Below are 19,860 nucleotides of genomic sequence, written 5' to 3'. Positions count from 1 at the left end.
AAGTAAAAAAAAGTGGATTGTTTTTTTAAGAAAAGTAAAATAAGTGGAATTCTCTTTTAAAAAAGTAAAAAAGCGGGATGTTAAATAAGATAAAAGTAATTAAAGTTGGAATTTAAAAAAATAAAAGTAAAGAAAGGTGGTAATTCTTTTTATAAAAAAGAAAAGCAAAATGTAAGTGGGATTTCTTTTAAATTAAAAAATTAATAAAAAATCTGATTTTTTTTTTAAAATTCTCCTATAAATAGAAGAGAAATATTTGAAGAAAAGAAGAGAAGAGAAGAGGGAAGAATATTGAGAGAAAATAAATTTTCTTCTTCTATGCTAAAGAGAATTTCTACTAGTTTTATTCTTTCTACCTATTTCTTTCAACAAAAAAAACATATAGCCATTCATTACCTTGTTTAAAAAAAATACCTCAAAAACAGGAGCTAAATCACACCAAAAATCAAATCCAAAAGCTTCAAACTCAATTTAAAAGATAGCCCAAAATACTAGCCCGAAGAGGTCGAAGTCGAGTTTGGTTCGAAAGGTTTCCGCTCGTTGCCTCTGATTGTGGTTCATTTGCACATTAAATTTGATGGTTGTTTGCTCCATATGTATTGAATAAGATCTTCATCTATAAAAGGTTCATTCTTTTCTTAACCAATGTTTCCATTATTTTTCTTTCACCGTATTTCCTTTTGATTTGTATATTATATTTTGGTTATCTACCAACTTGAAAGATATGAACAAAAAAAATGAAGGAAGAGCATCAAGAAATAGAATTCGTGAAAGACAGAATGAGTTTCTTCAATGAGATTGTAGTTCATAGGGAAAGATAGGAAAATGTATTCAAAATGGAGAGAGAATGATGTAATAGCTTGGATCCAACTTAAAGGATGTTAAGTCAATGGCAAATTTGATACCGACATGGGTGATTAGGTCCATAATAACTCAAATCATATATTTCTTCAATAATAATTCCATATTCATAAATCATGACCTTGCAATAATACCAAAGTAGTTTTAGAAAGAAACATAATCATGAATATTTGTAGTTTGCTTTAAATTGAATACAATCCTTTTAGAAAAATCGAGGCGCGTCATGCCAAATAAAATCTCAAAACTCATGGCCCTCATTTAATTAATTTTAATCTTTAGAAATCGAGGCGTTCCATTTAGTTGAATTTTTCATGGCCCTCGCAAACTTGAAAGTGCGTAGTTGCTTTAGGCGTGCTATTTTTTTTTTAAAAAAAAATTAATTTCCTAAACTCGGGTGTGCATTTTATGTGACCCAAATCCAAATCTCAACAATGTTAGATAAAATGTGTTGTGGATCGCGGGTGCATTTCATGTGACGTGGTTCAATACGTGTTTTATATGACGTTGAATTTTTCCAAAAAAAAAATAATAATAATTAAAAGCGGCTAATAAGTTAAAAATATACCATAGGTTGAAACATGTTTTAAAAATCAGATAATAGGCCAATTGTAATAGTTTAAGCGACCGTGCTAGAACCACGGAATCCGGAAATGCCTAACACCTTCTCCTGGGTTAATAGAATTCTCTACTCAGAATTTATGGTTCGCAGACTTCAAAAGGAAAGTCGAAATTTCCTCGATTTGGGATTTAAAATAAATCGGTGAGGGACACCAAATAAACTATTCCAAGTGGCGACTCTGAATTGAATAATTAATCCAATTTCGAATAATGTCACTTAAATTAGAAAAACTCCCCTATATATCTTCGGGTGTGTAAAAAGGAGGTGTGACACTAATATTATTATAATATTTCATAACATTTTTCAAAATTAATACTCAAATCATTCACAAAACTTTAAAAACAACCCAAACTGAAATTTATGTCCAAATACAACTCTAAATTTCAAATATCATTTTCACTTAAAAAAAAATTCACCATTTTTTCGAATTTTACAATTCTTTATGTCCAAACGCCTACTTAATTGGCTGACTAAAGACAAAATACTTCTTCAATGAACCTCTGATTGCGTATTGTCTTCCCAGAGGTTGTCTTATTTCCTTTTTACCATGTAAAAAGAAAAATTAGAAATCAACCTGACAGTAGTTGCTAAAAAAAAATACTAAATTAGAATTAATTAATAGTTTACTATTTGACGTTATAAGTGGATCATTAGATTGTCGATAAAAACTTTCATATTTATACCAAGTCAGTGAATCTCAATAGAAAAACTCGCATCGAGCTTTTAAAATGGGTCCCACCGGTAGCGAGTGCTAAAATCCCTATAATAAACTTTTTAGCGTCTCATTAATCGGGCTAATTTTTTACACACGGAATAATTAAACCAAAAAATTACTTGTTTTAAGGAAGAGAAAGAAAGAGATTGTTTTATCTTTACCATATTATCAAAGGAAACCATGAATCAACATGACAATTATTGTTAGAAAATCACTAAATAAGAATTGATGATAGTTTTAGTGTTCGAACTGTATAAATGCATCACTAGATTGTCTACACGATTGTAGACATATTACCCTCCCCAGACCCCATTTGTGGGATTATACTGGGTCGTTGTTGTTGTGATTGTCTACACGAAGACTCAAAAAAAAAAAAAAAAACTTGGCCATTTTATAGCTTAGCTCTTCCCCACATGGTTTTTAAATTACAATAATAAAAAAATAGAATCTAGAAAGGACGCAGAAATAGGGTATGAATTCACCTTGAATGAAACTATAATTTCTTGACATTTTACTTGTCCCTCAAACGGCTTTTTACATTATTTGAATTTGAATACTTAATAGGATTAATTCCACCGTTACATTATTTGAATACATAATTAATAGAATTAATTCCACAGTCTAGTCCCTTTCCACTAGTTTCTACTACTGCTTGCAAGATATTCCTAGGATATAATTAAACCAAATCTGCCTACGTTTTGCACAAAATGAATCAGACCTTGAGCTACCATCTTTTAGGTTCGAAGTATCCAATCGACTGAGCCTACGCGAACGCGGCTTGAACTTCGCGATCGCGTATAAGGGACATCAGATATCAGATCAGCCATCCAAAAACATGAGAAAATTGGCCCGTAGCTCATCCAAAACACGCCCGAGGTCCTCGGGACCTCGTCGAAACATACCAATAAGTTCCATAACAAAACACGAACCCGCCTGAGTAATCACATAAAACAATGCCGAAATACAAATCGCATCACGAATCGAACTTATTAACTTCCAAAACTCGTGCCGAAACATATCATACCAATAAGTTCCATAACAAAACACGAACCCGCCTGAGTAATCACATAAAACAATGCCGAAATACAAATCGCATCACGAATCGAACATATTAACTTCCAAAACTCGTGCCGAAACATATCAAATCAACTGGGAATGATGTCAAATTTTACATGCAAGTTCCGAATGACAACTTTATGTACCAAAGCATCAGTAGGGTTATTAAAGTACTTTTAGAAAGGCAAAGTTAAAACAAACTACTTATTTATTTTCCTCTTCACCTCCCAATTCTGGTTTAACGTAAATAGCTTTCTATAGTCCAGTAAGTTATAACTCGGTCCAAAAGATCAAATAACATCATATCTATTCGCAACAAAGATGTGTTAAAATTCAGACATCTTGCCCTATGAACCGTAACAACAGATATATGCTTGAATACAAACAAATAGTTAGTTAACTATCTTATCAATGTCTGAAAGAAAACTAGCCTCGCCCATGAACTATTCAATTTTGCTTATCTTCAGATCTTGCTACCAAATGCTCTCGCTGTTTCCATTTTGAATCATTTAAGTAAAATAGAAATAGGATAAAGTCGGTCAGTGAGCGTGATGACAGAAGGATACAAAGCATCATTCATAAAAGGAAAAAATAGAATTATGATATTCCAAAATGAATACACCTCAAGGAATATGAAATGTTTTACAATCAGCAGCGAAGCTAATTGCGTGACCATTTGCAACGGGAAACACCTTCCAACCCAAAAATAAAACAATGATGTATAATATAAACTACAACCATGACTTACAAAACTTTTAGGGCATTAATCACCCAAATTCAGACAGTATGCCGAATGAATATAATACATGATAAATGCTGTATGCATTTACCCCCATCCCCAAAACCCCCACGCCCACCTAGACCAGATAGAAGGGCTACCAATGAATAATCCTAAGGTTTTTCATCCGTATGAAATGAACTACAAGACACCCGGAAAAAACAATGACATGCAGCAAAGAGGCATTTTCTGACATAGAATAGCCCACTTCACGGAGACTCATCAAAACCACACAGCAGAAGAAAGGGAAGCAGACCCAGTCGCGGCTCATCTTCTGCCCCTCTGGAACCACTGTGCATATTTGGATGTGATTACTCATCACGACTCGCAAATTAATGAAACCAGCAAACCTTTCAAATCCTTTAGACTTAGCAACTTAATATCTTCTCAAATCATTATTGAATGAAAGGGATAGCTGAAGTACTCGGAGCAAATTGAGTTTGGCCATAAGCAAACCGGCCCACCAAAATCATGAAGCAGCTGTTACTGATGCCTTCTCCATCTTTTCCTTCTCTATCTCTACTCTTCTCAGCTCGGCATGCTGAGCAACACCATTTGCCAATGCTTGATAATGAAAGTCCAGAGTCTGGGTGAGGCTCTGGAACCTTAATGGATCAGATGCCTGCATAGCTGGATTTAACAGTCCAAGGATAGAGGGGAAGAAATAAGTGACTCCGTTGCCTAATACAAAGCAAACCCATCCCTATATCAAAATAACCAGAGCAAACAAGCAGGCAGCACCATACCTTTGATCGTTTCCACAAAGAAAATGAAGGGATCCACCTCATCCAGGGGTGATTGCAACTCTTCATCATCATCACTAAAATCATCATCGGAGTCATCATCTTCATCGGAGTCGTGCGAACGGAATGCTTTTGCCTGCAAAAGCAGCAAAAAGATGTCAAAGCTTTAAGAGATGAAAACTCTAATGGGTTGCTAAAGGTATCCAGGCCGAATCTGTAATTTGTTCTCTCACAAGAAGCCATCACAAAGGTAATCTTGCAGAAGGTACTTTGATTCCTTTCTGTGCTCCAAGGGACAAAAACTGTCACTACGAAACTCATATCACTATGCATACAACAGGGGAGGTCTTCATAAATCATAACCATTCTAAAGAAACCCTGTGTATTCTTGCCCCAGGGCTTTGGTTAAGTGATAAGAGCATAGAGCGTAATATGTAGATTAGGCGGACGTCACGAGTTCAAACCCTGCTGCAGACAAAAACGCGGTACTTAAATATAGAAAAGTAGAGGGCAGGCCCATTATCCACCTAGTTTCGAACCGTGCGCTAGCTGGCCCTCAGGAATTTCTTGGTTATAACAAAAACCCCAGGTAATATGTCAACTTATCATCAGTGTCACTGTTACCACGTAAAGGATGGGGAAAAGATCCAGCTCAAGCAGCAAATTCAATCGCAAAAATACTAATGTATTCTGATTCCTCATTCAGTTTAAAACAAGAGGGTCAAGCAACAGATGACTACTCCATAACATGAGTACACAAACAAAATGGAGCATCAACAAGACAGATCCCAATAGTAGATTACAAGCACAATTTATATGTACTCACCTGTGCAGCCAATTTTTGAAGCCTAGTGCTGTCAGCTTCATCCCCTTCCTCAGCATCAACCCCCATTTCTTTGTCAGATCCATCATCTTCGTCATCGTCCTCATCAGTTTGTAATCCATGCATATCATCATCATCTTCTGCCTCATCCTCCTTAGCGGCTTCTGTAGACAAATATGCTTAGATGCTGGTATATATAGTAGCATTGTGCGAGAGAAATGAGGAAAAAGGAAAAGAAGTTTTAACCTGCTACTTGATCCTTGTAGGCAACAAGCAGCTCTAGAGCTGCTTTGAAAACACGCTCTAAGGCCTCCCCTGGCAATTGATCCACAGGAAGAGGGAGCAAAGATGTCAAGCCCAAGCAGCAAACCTTTTTGTCATGTTCCCTGCAAAACAATACAAGGGGCATAAGTACACCAGTTTTGCTGCTAATTCATTCAAAGTTGTTTTCTCTCTCCTTTTCATCGGAGACAGAGAGAGTAACAGGTATTTACCTCTTAAAGTTGACCCGCGCTCCACTCTTTTTTGTTTGTCCCAACATCTGGAACCAGAGATTAAAGACCTCTGTAGCAATGCCAAGCTTTTGAAGTATGTTCAGTGTCAGGGATGCATTATAGTAAAGAGCATCAGCTATCTGCCAAAAGGAAAATTATCAAACAATAGGAACATCAGCAACCTGTGAAACAACAACATCAACAACAACAAAAAACCTAGTATATAACCACAAGTGCGTGAAACAAAACCTAGAAAAAAACAATAAGCTATCAGCAATTTGAGTACCAGAACTTGAAGCACATAGAAACATCAGCATTTTACCACAAGTATAAAATCAAAGCACAGTCAAGTTTTTTGTTCATTTCTAAAAGAAGGGGAAAACGGGGGAAAACATGATTATGCCCCATCAAGAGTCTTCATACGACCAACCCCGATTAGCTTGGAATAATCTCATCTGAATATTTGATTCCATTACTAATGAAGAATGTCCATGTTGGTGGAGCAAACAGGATGTCCATCAGTGTCATAAGTCTAGGGAAAATAACAGACTCCACATTTCTAGAGCATTGGTCATCCAAACACTACCCAATAAAAACTTATTTCTTCCAAAAAAGAAAAGCAAACAAAAAAAGGAAAGAAAGGGACACATGAGGCTTCCAAGAGACATTCATCTACGGATACCAACCACTTTAGTACATGGATACAAGAGAAACATATACAATATCAGAAATCTGACAGCATAAAGAATATTACCACTTGCATCAAGAGGCACTTCAGATATGGCTTCTCAGCCCGACGCAGACGTTCGATCGTGATTCTGATATACGGCTCAACCCAGTGATCCACCTGTCCCTTGCAGTGCTGAAACACTACTTGAATGAGCTTAGGTGCGGGCTCAATATCACCATCTTCCAAATTTTTATCTCCCATGACCTGTTCAGAAATGTAGTATTATACATCTAATCTAAAGCAACATGATTAGAAGCTAAAATTTGGTGGCAGTATTCAACTTACAGTTGATATCATATTCCAAAGGCTTTTTTGGTAGTCTGGATCCTTGCAAGTCAAGAAGTGGGCAGTACTCCTGGATATATAGTTGTCCAGAGGAACCAGTATATCTGCAAAAACATAGAGCCAATCACAAAAAAAGGGGGAATCTGATCAGATAAGAGCAGATCTGTAGTTTTTAGTAGCATATAAATCATAAAGCAATTACTATCCACTGACAAAAAGAACGCTCCATTCTGCAGCACCTGGCATCACTAAAAGAAGAATACATCATATCTCTTTAAGCCCACAACCCTATTAGTATAGGCAATACAAACAGCCCCAAAATGGCCATTTTTTAGAAGGATGAAATCAAATCAGATCTAAACTGATTTGCAGCATACTTTACCACAATTTTTTGGATGAAGTAAGATAATATCGTTGAAAGGGCATCAAGAAGATGCCAAATTACAGAAGACAGAAAGTGTGTTAGTTCCCATAGAAAAGACAAAACATTGTAAGCTCCAGTATAAGAGTGCCTATGCTAGAACCAGGGAGCTAACAAAATCCAAAGAAGTGTCAATGCTATTAACAGGGGGAAGAAAGCTCCAACTGAGGGAAGTAACAAGAGGAAGTGGAAAAAATTAACATGAGGGAAATAAAGAAAATAGAGAAACATAAAAAAGAATAAGATTATTAAAAATACAGCAAGGCGCAAAGAGAGCTTGTTTGCTCATGAAACTCTAACCCACAAGCCTCTCCCCGTCACAATGAATACTTGTTCCTTCTTAATTCTAAATAATCTAGTTAAACACATGAAACTTAGTTGAGCATATATGAGAGCTTAGATAATAGTTGAAGCTCTAAAACCTCGTTTCACACAGCAAATGTGTTTATCACACAGGATGGAATCAGAGACAACATTTGAAAATTTACAACCTATCCACATTTAGGGAACAGTAACATCAAAGTGTTTAGACGTACTTGGGAAGAAGTCAATAGCCCAGTCTGCTAGAGCCTCCATCATCAATGGCCATAGACTCCACATTTCCATGGATATTGTTGGCGAAAAGAATGTCATATATGAAACTATCTCCAATACCTCTTCAAAGACCTCTGCAGGAAGATTCAAATGGTGAAAAGATACCACCATTTTTTCCAAGAAATACGCAAACTAACAAACTTATTTTCAAAGATAAGGACTGATAATTTCAACTACTACATCTTGCAACATATAAACCAGGCCGACTTTGGACAAGTCATAGCCTCCACAAGACTAGTGTTATCACGTTTTTCTAATACTTCCATGAACACGCAGCTAAGTTTCTATGTCCTAAATAGATACACTAGGAATGACGCCTACTTATATTTTAAGATACAACTTACTTTTAGTTGTGCACTTAACCACACGAAGTTCAAATCCATAATTCATCCTTCAACGAAGGAACTGGCAGTTATTTTCACAAACATCACGAAGTGAAGCCTACTATGCCAAATTACTTTAAAAAGATCCAACCAATCTTTCACAGCTTAACACTTCAAGATTTTGTTCAAGGCAAACTACATGAAAGGAAACCTGTTTGTTTTTTTCTTCTTTGTTTTAGAGAAGAGGAAAGAAATTTAAAAAAGCAAAAGGGGCTAAAAATTAACCCTCCTCTTGGCCTATCATCTAATTGAGAACGACAGAGATAAGGCATGTCATATGTTCATCACCTCTTTTCCTTCCTCAAACAAAGGAAAGAAATGAACTCCTTAAAATTTCTCGTTTGTTTTCCTCTCCTATATTTTATATTACATTTTCTTCCTTCCATTATATTTTATAACATGTAAGAACTGTCACCTAATCTGATATCACAGAAGTATTTAAAAAAAAAATAACTTCAACTAAATGCTTGTCCTACTAAATAAAAAGGTAAGAAACAAGATAGCAGAAGAACAAAGAACCTTGTCCATCAGTAGTCAACATCCTACGCATTATTGGGAGGAGAGTCGGCTCAATATGAATGAATAGGTGCGGAAGCCGACTCACTGACTCAAGAATTGTGCTTATGGCCCGTAAACAGCCAACTGCCGCCAGAGCTCCAGGATCATCACCTTCTTCATCTGCTTCCGACGTGTTAATGCATTTCCAAAATGCAGCAGCCTGAAATGCAACCCTCATTAGTTTCTGTGATCCAGATATCCTTTCATGCAAAAAGCACTCTAACAACATATATCCTCACCAAATTCTGGCATAACCCAAGAGCATAAGGAGCCATCTCCTCACCAAACTTGTCAACGATAGTCTCAAGTGTAAACACAAGATCTTCATTCTCGACTTCATTCATAAGTTTGAAAAATTCTGAATGCGATTCATATAAAAAGCGTTGTTAAACAAAATAATTCCATCAATTGATGCTCATAAACGATACAAAACGCAAAGGGTCTTGCAAGTACCATCAAGTAGTTGGGGGATAATGGGCCGGATTTCATCTAAATCTGCATGGACAAACAGATGATAAGTGTGAATAGGATTTTTTTTTATAAGGTAAATAATTTAATTAACAATTGGGGGAACCCCGTATACACCACCAAAGAGTAAACAGGATTAACCCCTATGAATTTGAAAGAGAACAAAATGTCGAGTATATGTTTACCTCTGCAGGCTTCAACAAACGATCGTAAAGCAAAAACAGAATCAACACGAACAGGGAGATCAGGATCACGCATTCCAGCCACAACACTGTGTAATGCTTTGCGGAAGTTATTTGGATCTGAAAAGTTAACATGGGCATATTGTCCTGCAACCCATGCTGCCTGTTATGGCAGAAAGATAAAACATTTAAAATGATGAGGCGGTATCCAGACTAATTTGGAAGATCAAAAGCTATGTTAAACAGAAAAAACATACAAAAAAAAGAATCTACAAAATTCTCTAAATGCTCCCCGTTATAGGAAAACATTGTTAAATGCAACTATTGCTATCAAAAATAAAGTAGGGAATAGACACATTGTGTGGAGACTGTGAAGACTAAGCAAGGAACTAAGAAAAAACGAAGAAACCCTCCATTTGCACAGTTTCAAATATGAGGAATGAGTAAAGTAGCAATCTTCCTCCAGAAATTGGTAAAGATTACTGAGAACATATGGCGTCAACAATACCAAAACAAACAGTACCCAGGATATTTAGACAAAATTGATTAATCTACAAGAGACTGATGAACCAGGAAGTTTTAGAAATAACACTTCCAAAATGAAAGGTACGGTGTGCTGATAATTGCAGCTTGTACATCCATATATTGTAAAATGAATTAACACAATATCAAATTAAAATGCTTCTGCTAAATGAGGGGAAAGGTGAATAAAAGATGTACATATTTCAGCATTTGCCTCATTAATCGTCTACCAGAAAATCTAAAGGAAATCATTATACAGAATAAAACTAAGTCGGTATAAGAGCATATAAACTGCACATTAACAAAGGTCAAGAAGACAGTCCAACAAACCTTGGCTCGAAGATGGCCCACAGGACTGCTAAATTCCGGGAATACATGTTGAACAAGCATACGTTCAAGCTCTGATTTGTAAGGTTCGGTTTGTTTCAGCTTATCACATAGAGCTCCAATTGCAAGGAGAGCACCGTCTTTCTGCCTATATGGCTTATATTCTGGGGCTGCCTCCTCATATCTGAAAAAACAAATGCAACACACAAACACAAGAACTTTGATACCACGAAAAGAGCTTAACCTGACTGTTACCATGTGAAGTAACATAAAAAGATACCTCTTAAAAATCTCGACAATGAATAGTATAAATTTTTGAAGGTTCTCTTTACCACGCTTCCGGACTAACTCGCTCACAAAATCCATTGCAGCAGTTCTGGGACTATATAAGTCCTCAATTATATCTACAGAATTATAGTGAGGGAAGTCAATCCAAAATGATTGAACTCAGCTGAGTGGAGGGACATCAATATATATTATAGTAAATGACGTTACCATAACCCTTCCTAACATATTCATGTGGATCCTCCTCCCAGAGCTTTTGATCATTATCACTGAAGCACATAAGTGGAAAGATGATCTCAAAAAGAACAATATCAAGTCTGGGTTGCAACAAGCTGTACATGTTACTCTTTGAGATACTGCACAGTACAAAGTAGAGTGATTCAGTAGCCAGAAAAATGTAAAAATAATGTAGTGCATTAACTAAGCATGTACTACGGTCAATCATTAATAAGCAGTAGAAGTAGAAATCAAACTACGAAAAAATAATAGGTTTGGCATCTGGCGACAGATTAATAAAGCAAAGTAGCAGAAGCAGAGCAGATAGAAGACCTTTAGAAAAGATGATCGCTATCTAAAAAGTAAGACCCTAATATCCAGTCATTTTCTTTACAAGAAAATCGAGATTTATGTTTTTCTGTCAACTCAAAGAACTATAAGCCATATGATATTCAGTCCCACTCAAAACTGAGGTGGTCTACTTTCCTTGAACAAAATGAGAATCAGTGATAAGCATCCAGTCAGTTATAGAATGACGATAGACCCTTGTGGTCCGGCCCTTGCCCGGACCCCGCACATAGCGAGAGCTTAGTGCACTGAGCTGCCCTCTTTTTACTTTTGCTAAGGCCTGCCGCCTGCTACCTCATATATGGTATTTCCTCGATAGAAAATGAGCGCACAGAAGACCTTTTATAATGCTTTGATCCATTTCATAATGCATTCTCGCTGACCAAGCTCTCACTTTCAGCTCACAACTAGAAGAGCTCAAAGAGAAGTTTTTTCTCAATTACAAATGAGCCAGCACCTTTATGCAGTTACTTGCTTTTTCTCTCATTATATCCACATTAGAGCATCCATCATTAATCCACTTATAAAACGTAGCATTATAAAGAAATCAAAGTTTCGTATTGCAATTAAATAAATCCAACAAGTCTTATCAAGTTACTAAAACCCAAGGCCACTATATGCTTTGCTTACTAAATATAAGCAAATTTCCCAAAGGAGATAATCAAGGAACTACTTACAGATAGGCATATGTGACATAATTCATCGAGTCCGTAAACTAAGTAGTTGCACAAACCTATTGCTCAGGTACTGCAAAATGAGGTTGATCACCCTATCGGGCAAGTAACCACCAGCACGTATAACATTCAACAAATTAAGGTGGCACTCCAGAATTTTCCCCGCATAACCCTTCTGAAACATTTGAGCAAAAGCTTTGTTGTCTGGGTTTTGAAGTTTTAAATCCCCAAACCTGGAGAAACCAGAAAGGAGTAAGAAATGAGGAACAAAAGAAAAAAAGTGAGATCAATATTAGAAGCAAGTCATAATGGACCAGAACCACATAAGGAAAAGGGTATAAATTTACCGGGTGTATAGTCGATTCAGTATATGGACTGTCCACTTTTTCACCTTCCACCATCCCCATGATTTCCTTAGCTCTGGATCAGCTGGTTGGCCTTCCAGAGGGACAGGCCTCTCCAACATATTCAAGAAAAGGACCATCCAGGCATTGAACATATTTGGATCAAACAACTGCTTCGGAATCTCCAACTGGAAAAGAGTTTGATATAGAAAAGGTAAGGAGTTGCACAAACCAATTCAGCTTTTTATCAGCAATGAAATTGAATATTAGAAGTGATAGCTTATATTATCCAGGTCACTTCTATAAAATATTAGTCAAATAAAGAATATTTCAAAAGACTGACAAAAGATGAAAAGGCAAACTGACAGAAACTCCCACACGGACCAAATGTTTCTTAAAAGGTTTTTGCAAACACCGACCCACATCAGGACATACAGCTTTATAAGAGAACCAAAATATTCCAAAATAAACGGATGATGCAAGCTTTGCCTAAAAAATCTTATCATAAAAGAAAGACAATCCACCCCTCTCTACAAAGGTAGAGGAAAACCAAAATTTGATGTGGTTTACAGTATCTAAACAAGATGCAGACATCACCACTGCATGACACAAAGAACTAATGTGAACAGCTTTAGTGAAAAAACATCTATACAAAACATACATATATGGATGACCAGAATATTTTGCAAATGAGCTTGATCAAGTCTGCTACTTCAATGGAAGGATTTGCTATCTGAGCAAGCCTGTTGAATATGTTGAGAAGCTGTGGAAAAGTTTCCTCAACAATGTGATAAACAGGTGTCCTCTCCTCATCAGATTTGAATCTGGTAAATAGAAACAAGACATGAGTACAGAAGAAAATATGTCAGAATTCCATCATCCAGGTGATCATGGGCGAAGAAGGAAGATTCATAGATAAATCTGATAAACAACTTCACGACAATGCGACAGAACCACTCAACAGCATATTTTTTTTCAAAAAACAGATGGAAGAATTGCTAACCCTGCACTGTGCTAGTATTAAACCAATTGCTAAGAACTCTTTGACACTATTATATATACATGTGTACAACTTGGGGTTTCTAAACAAGTACCCGCAAAAATAAATTGCTTACACTGTAATAAAAACCATTTTGAACAAGATAAGTTGTTTAAAACCCTTTTTCAGTTAAAAAAGTAGTGCTAAGAGCCAAATACCATGACACCCCACCACCCAAATCAAAAGATTAAAAAAAAGATGCTGGATAAGCTCTCACGCAGTATTTTGATCTCGTCCGAGTTTTTAAGGGATTAAACAACACCGACCATTGTCATACTCAATACACCCAAAATTTACAAGCCTGATTTATAAAGTCAACTACCTGCAGACTCATAACAACTCATTTTTACAAGAGAGCAAAGGTAATTACTATTATAATTTGTTACAAGAGCAACAGTAACTCTTCTATGCATGTTTTTTTACCTTAGTAAATAACATGCATAAATACCTATATACATTATATATGTTTTTGGTGTTGCTAATAGACAGTACTCTGTTAAGACCTGAAGTACAAAATAAAGGGTTCAAATACATGAAAAGTACATCCTGTAGCGCAAAATTCACTGGTCATGAACCAGTAGAGGAACTGTAAAGCACAATATGCAGAAACATATTTCAACAGCTACCAAAGGAACAAAAAAGAGATTGCTGAACACGAGCACCCATCTAAATCAACAACTTACTCATATTTCCTGGAGAGAATTCTCAGAACAAACAAAGCACCATAAACTTGCTGATCCTGCAGATTATGCTTTACCCATGGAAGAAGTGTTGGCCACTGCTCCGGGTAGTCCGCATGTATCATTGTCTTAAGGCATTCCCCCAACTGTACTCTGTTCAGAGTAACAAACTTGTCTACTTATGAGAGTCCAAAATTAAAAAAAAGAAAAGAAAAGGAATATCCACATTTTGTCTTTTCAAATAAACATAAGAAACACAGTACAATGTGTACAGATGAGCCATCATACCTCAGCAATGAGGGAACTTGTGCAATGAATATGAGAATATTTTGCCTCACCAATTCCTTATCACTTAGCAGAATTTTTGATTGCTCAGCTACATCAACACCAATTTTCTCAGTAAATACCAAATTTACTCAATCACTAATGAAAAAAGTTGTGAAGTATAATTTTTGACATTTAATTCCAAATATATAAAAAAAATTATTTTTCCTTTTTTAGATGAAGGGGGGTAATAATACGGCCATTACCAGGATCATGAGGGGACCAATTCTTTGCAACGAAGTTCTTAAAGTGAATGCTAGCCACCTGCCGGACTGCCATGTCGCAAGACCCATCTACTATGATTTGCAGCAATCTCACAAGATGCTGGGGAGTATACTGAAACTGCAAACATAGGTGCACTCAGGAATAAATAAAATCAAGAGAATCCAATGTCCACATATTTGGTCTGCTGAGATTTCAATATCCTATAATGTCAACCTGTGAGCTTGTGATCCAAACAGACTAAAATAACTCAAATTCAACAATCACAAATAGCTGAAATAACTTAAAATTTAACACTAATGCTTTTTTTGTAAACAAAAAAGTTAATAATAACACCTAAGTCAAATCAATTAAAGCTCAATCCTACAATTACCAAACTCCCCGAACTAGTAAAAGTATGTTTATATATATATAAAAATTAAAAAGGAATCCATAATTCAGGTCCAAAAGTACCAAAAATAGAAATTATATGAGAAATTTAGATCAGACTGTTCTGCAAATTAAACAACATAACAAATCCAATTAAATTCAGTTTACTCTCTAGCAACTTAAACTTTTTGACAATATTACTTTCATAAACAATAAAACAGATTTATATTTGTATTATCATAATTTAATCATAACAAAATAAATCCAATTGATTTCAGGTTACTCTCGAGCAACTTAAAATTCAACAATAATGGTTTAATAAGCAAAATTAAACCTGATTGAGACTATCTTAAGCAAATTTACTTTTGTATTACTCATAATTTAGTAGTAACAAAACAAATCCGATTAAATTAAGTTTGTTCTCGAGCAACTTAATATTCAGCAATAATACTTTCATAAACAATAAAATCAGCTTTATGTTTGTATTACTCATAATTTAATCATAACAAATCCAATTGATTTCTGTTTAATCTCGAGCAACTTCAAATTCAACAAAATTGCTTTAATAAACAGAATTCAACCTGATTGAAACTATCTTCAGCAGCTTTACTTTTGTATTACTCATAATTTAATCATAACAAAGCAAATCCGATTAAATTCAGTTTACTCTCAAGCAAGTCAATTCAACACCCATGCTTTAATGAACTAAAAAACAGCATAACAAATCAAATCCGATTAAATTAAGTTTATTCTCGAGAAACTTCAAATTGAAGAATAATGCTTTAGTGAACAAAATTAAACCTGATTAAGACTCTCTTCAGCAGCTTTACGTTCATCCGGATTAGGACTAAGTGCACCACGAAGAACAATAGCAAGGTTCTGAAGATCCATAACTTCACACACAAAAAACCGAAATTAGAAAAGAAGAAGGGAAATTGAAATTCCAAATTCCCTTCTTCTTCTAGGGTTTTATAGAAATCGAAGAGAATGAAGAAGAAATGAGGAGGAGGAGGAGGAGGAGGAGGAGGAGGTTGCGGGGAGAGACAGCGAAAAATTGGAGTGTGTGCGAATTGGTTGAGTGTGTGTGTGTGTGCGCGTTTAAATCATTAGGGTTTAGAGAGGTAGTGAAAGAGAGAGAAATGGGGTTGGGGCAGAGTGGTTTAACTAATTTATTTTATTTTTTATTTTTTTAACTAATTTACGTTTTTTTTAATTTGGAAAGTAGGAAAGAAAATGAAAAGGAACCTTTGTATAGAAACAAGGGAAGAAAATCTGAAAAGGGGTCAAAAGAATAGGAAACAAATGTAATGAAATAACAAAAGGTGATATGCTCCTTTGTTTGGTCAATAAGGATGTTTTTCTTTTTTGCACCCAATTAATTTGGATTCACATCAAAAAAAATTACTTAAAATAATATATTTTATATAAAAAATTACATTACTCTAACTTGAGATTTTTAATTAAGAATATAAGGGAAATATTTACCATCTCACCATAACTTTAATTGTAATGAAATAAGATTATATTTCGTACGATATAAAAAAATTCTACGAAATTTTTTTTACCTTAAAATTCTAAAATTGTATATATGTAAGAAAAAATAATTTTGACTAAGATAAATGATGACTTTATCACTATTAAGAAGAAGTAATGGTTATTTACGAATATCTCATAATTTTTGTTTATCTTACCACTTACTTCAACCAATATCTAAGTTTTTTTTTTTTTTTTTTTTGCTAGTGTTTATGTTTGCTAAGTACGAAATGAAATGGAAATTAAAGGAACCTTTGCATGAAAAATATGGGAAAGAGAAATAAAAAAGAGGGGAAAGCATAGAAAACAAATGAAATACTTAAGGTATTATGCTCCTTTATTTTGTTTGTGGAATAAGGATGCGTTTTTATGACCATACCAAAAAAAAATCACCATAAAATGTTCAAAACATTTTCATTTGGAGAATAATAATTTTCATTCAAATGAAACAGCACCTCTTACTAATAAGTGAAGTAATATTCATTTATAAATATTTTATTATTCTGACATTGTACTCATTTCAACTAATATTTATACATTATTGCCACTCTAAATTCTCAAAAGTATGAACATAACAATATGCTTGCGTTGCATATATCCAACAAAAATAATTAGCTTCTATTTAACTATATCAGCAACAAAAAAAATGAAGGAAACAAAAGCTACCAAAGAAGAGGTCATTTGATTGAGAGAAGTTAATTTTTACTTAAGAACCGAGAGTGGGAGAGAAAAAAAGGCAAGAAATTAAGGATATATTTTCGTTGTAGATAATTAGATTAAATTTTTTTACTTACCAATACTCCACCTATTATATGATATCATATCTAGTATTAGTACTTTTATATCCAAGTATCCAACATGTTTACCCTTATAACGGATAACATTTAAATTTGTATACGGTTTTAAAGTTATGTGGATAATTCAATACAAGTAATCAAGAAAGTTAGATAAACGAATGAAAGACAAAATGAATAATTAAGTCAATTGCGATGCTATGGCCCAGCTTGAACTTGGGTTGGATATTGGTTTTGCTCGGTTCAGAGCCAATAGAGAATGAATAACAAAATAAAATTATACTGCCTTGATATGCGTGTTACAATATGTCCACTAAATCAAAACTATCCCCTTCATGTAGTAGGAGAGTTTCACCCCTAGTACAATTCTAAAAAAGGTAAAAAATCTTTTTTCTCGTTAATCACTAATCCGCTGACGATACGGGCCGAGATCTGCGCCGTGATATCCGATGGGGTGTGGATATCGCGGCCCTCCGTTGGTCGTGTGCAACCGTTATCGTATTTTCTGAAGTGAGGAGAGAGTGTCTATTTTGGGGAACCAGTTTGGGCTTATACCAGGGCGTTCGACTACAGAAGCCATCCACCTTGTTAGGAGATTGATGGAGCAGCATAGTGAGAGAAAGAAGGACTTGCATATGATATTCATCGACTTATAAAAGGCGTACGATAAAGTTCCGAGTGGGTTTTTGTGGAGATGTTTGGAGGCTAGAGATGTACATGTTGTCTATGTTAGGTTGATTAAGGACATGTATGATGGAGTAAAGACTCGAGTAAGGACGGTGGGTGGGGACTCAAACCATCTTTCGGTCATAATGGGGTTACATCAGGGGTTGGCACTCAGCCCTTTTTTGTTTGCTCTGGTGATGAACGTACTAACGCGCTGCATCCAAGGGGAGGTGCCGTGGTGCATGCTATTTGCAGATGATATTGTATTGATTGAAGAGACGCGAGATGGTGTGAACGCACAATTAGAGGTATGGAGGCAGACCCTTGAATCTAAAGGTTTCAAGTTGAGCAGGACCAAGACAAAATACTTGGAGTGTAAGTTCAGTGGCGAGACTCAAGGAGGGGAAGATGAGGGGAAGCTAGACTCGGGAGTCATCCCTAAGAGAGGGAGTTTTAAGTACCTTGGGTCTATTATTCAAGGGGATTGGGAGATTGATGAAGATGTCACGCGTCATATTGGGGCGGGATAGATGAAATAGAGACTTGCTTTCTGGTATTTTGTGTGTTAAGAAGGTGCCACCGAAACTTAAGGGTAAGTTTTATAGAGTGGTGGTCAGACCAATAATGTTGTATGGGACAAAGTGTTGGCCAGTCAAGATCGCTCATGTCCAGAAAATGAAGGTAGCAAAGATGACGATGTTGAGATGGATGTGCGGGCACACCAGGTTAGATATGTAAAAAAACGAGGTTATTCGCGACAACGTGGGTGTGGCCCCTATTAAGGACAAGACGCGGGAAGTGCGACTTAGGTGGTTTGGTCATGTGAGGAGGAAGAGCACAGACGCCCCGGTGATGAGGTGTGAGAGGTTGACATTGGAGGGCCAACGGAGAGGTAGGGTAGAGGCGAGGAGAGGTGATTAGGCAAGACATGGCACAACTTCAGCTAACCGATGACATGACCCTTGATAGGAAAGTATGGAGGTCGAGGATTAGGACAGTAGAGTAGGTAGTGTAGAGTGTTCATAACAGTAGTATTGTCACGTGGTCTCACTTTCTGTTGGTAGTAGGTTTTTATGACTAACCGTTATTTTCTTTCATTGTTAATCATTTTATTGTCTTGTTGTTTTTATTCTGCTTTTATATGGTTTTTGGTACTGTCCCTTCTTTTCTATATTTTTGTTAATGTGGTGCTTATGCTTTCTTGAGCTGAGGGTCTATTGGAAACAACTTATCTATCCTCACAAGGTAGACGTAAGTTTTGCGTATACACTACCCTCTCCAGATCCCACGATATGAGATAATACTGGGTATGTTATTGTTGTCGTCATCGTTCAATAACTTTTACTGTATGAAACATTATGAGTAAAAAAAATGCCGCAACGCTTATATATAATAAAACAAATTGTTATATTTGGCTCTTTGATTTAATCAATTTTTAAGAGTAAAAAAACCTTTTTTCTTATGGATAAATGCGCTAGAGGAGATAAAGACCATCAATCAGTTTCAAAATACAACACAACACTTTTGACATGCATGCAAGTAATCTTAATGGGGTATCAATAATTGGGCGTATTTTGTTCATTACAGTATTTTCAGTAAATTTATTTTATTGTTTAAATCATCTCAAGTGGGAGAAAAAATTTGTGAGGAAAATAATTTCATCTCACTGTTTATTTTGTTGTCTTTTCTAATGTCACATAGTCAATTTTTTTTTTTTTTTTTTTTGCAAAAAGCATTAGTATATAACTTATTACACTTTTCTTCATAAGTTATTGTCAACATGTGATAAGACATTGTAGATTAAATT

The 19,860-nt window shown here is 35.6% G+C and overlaps 1 protein-coding gene across 1 annotated transcript; it reads right to left on the bottom strand.

The window, feature by feature from the left end:
* Positions 1–3,826: 3,826 nt before the first annotated feature.
* On the bottom strand, positions 3,827–16,090 carry LOC104242680 (importin beta-like SAD2). The gene is made up of 22 exons (XM_009797754.2): positions 15,862–16,090; positions 14,676–14,811; positions 14,434–14,521; positions 14,149–14,298; positions 13,088–13,250; positions 12,430–12,614; positions 12,142–12,315; positions 11,055–11,200; positions 10,840–10,963; positions 10,563–10,743; positions 9,714–9,873; positions 9,514–9,555; positions 9,300–9,418; positions 9,022–9,220; positions 8,062–8,193; positions 7,105–7,208; positions 6,844–7,023; positions 6,090–6,229; positions 5,842–5,981; positions 5,599–5,759; positions 4,776–4,908; positions 3,827–4,659 (listed from the first exon to the last, which is right to left on the bottom strand). The coding sequence occupies exons 1-22, from the start codon at positions 15,949–15,951 to the stop codon at positions 4,499–4,501; spliced, it is 3,108 nt and encodes a 1,035-aa protein (XP_009796056.1). The 5' UTR covers positions 15,952–16,090; the 3' UTR covers positions 3,827–4,498.
* Between the last annotated feature and the right edge of the window lie 3,770 nt (positions 16,091–19,860).

The sequence above is a fragment of the Nicotiana sylvestris genome, chromosome 1 (genome assembly GCF_000393655.2).
Source record: "Nicotiana sylvestris chromosome 1, ASM39365v2, whole genome shotgun sequence".
NCBI lineage: Eukaryota > Viridiplantae > Streptophyta > Magnoliopsida > Solanales > Solanaceae > Nicotiana > Nicotiana sylvestris.
This window is presented reverse-complemented; position numbering and strand designations above follow the sequence as displayed.

Bases quoted from the DNA above. Each gene is read 5' to 3' on its own strand.
- LOC104242680 (XM_009797754.2), bottom strand. From the start codon at position 15,951: ATGGATCTTCAGAACCTTGCTATTGTTCTTCGTGGTGCACTTAGTCCT. The intron at 14,299-14,433 runs GTATGATGGCTC...TACTCTGAACAG, and splicing joins CAAGTTCCCTCATTGCTGAG to AGTACAGTTGGGGGAATGCC. The intron at 10,744-10,839 runs GTATCTTTTTAT...TTGTTTTTTCAG, and splicing joins ATTGTCGAGATTTTTAAGAG to ATATGAGGAGGCAGCCCCAG.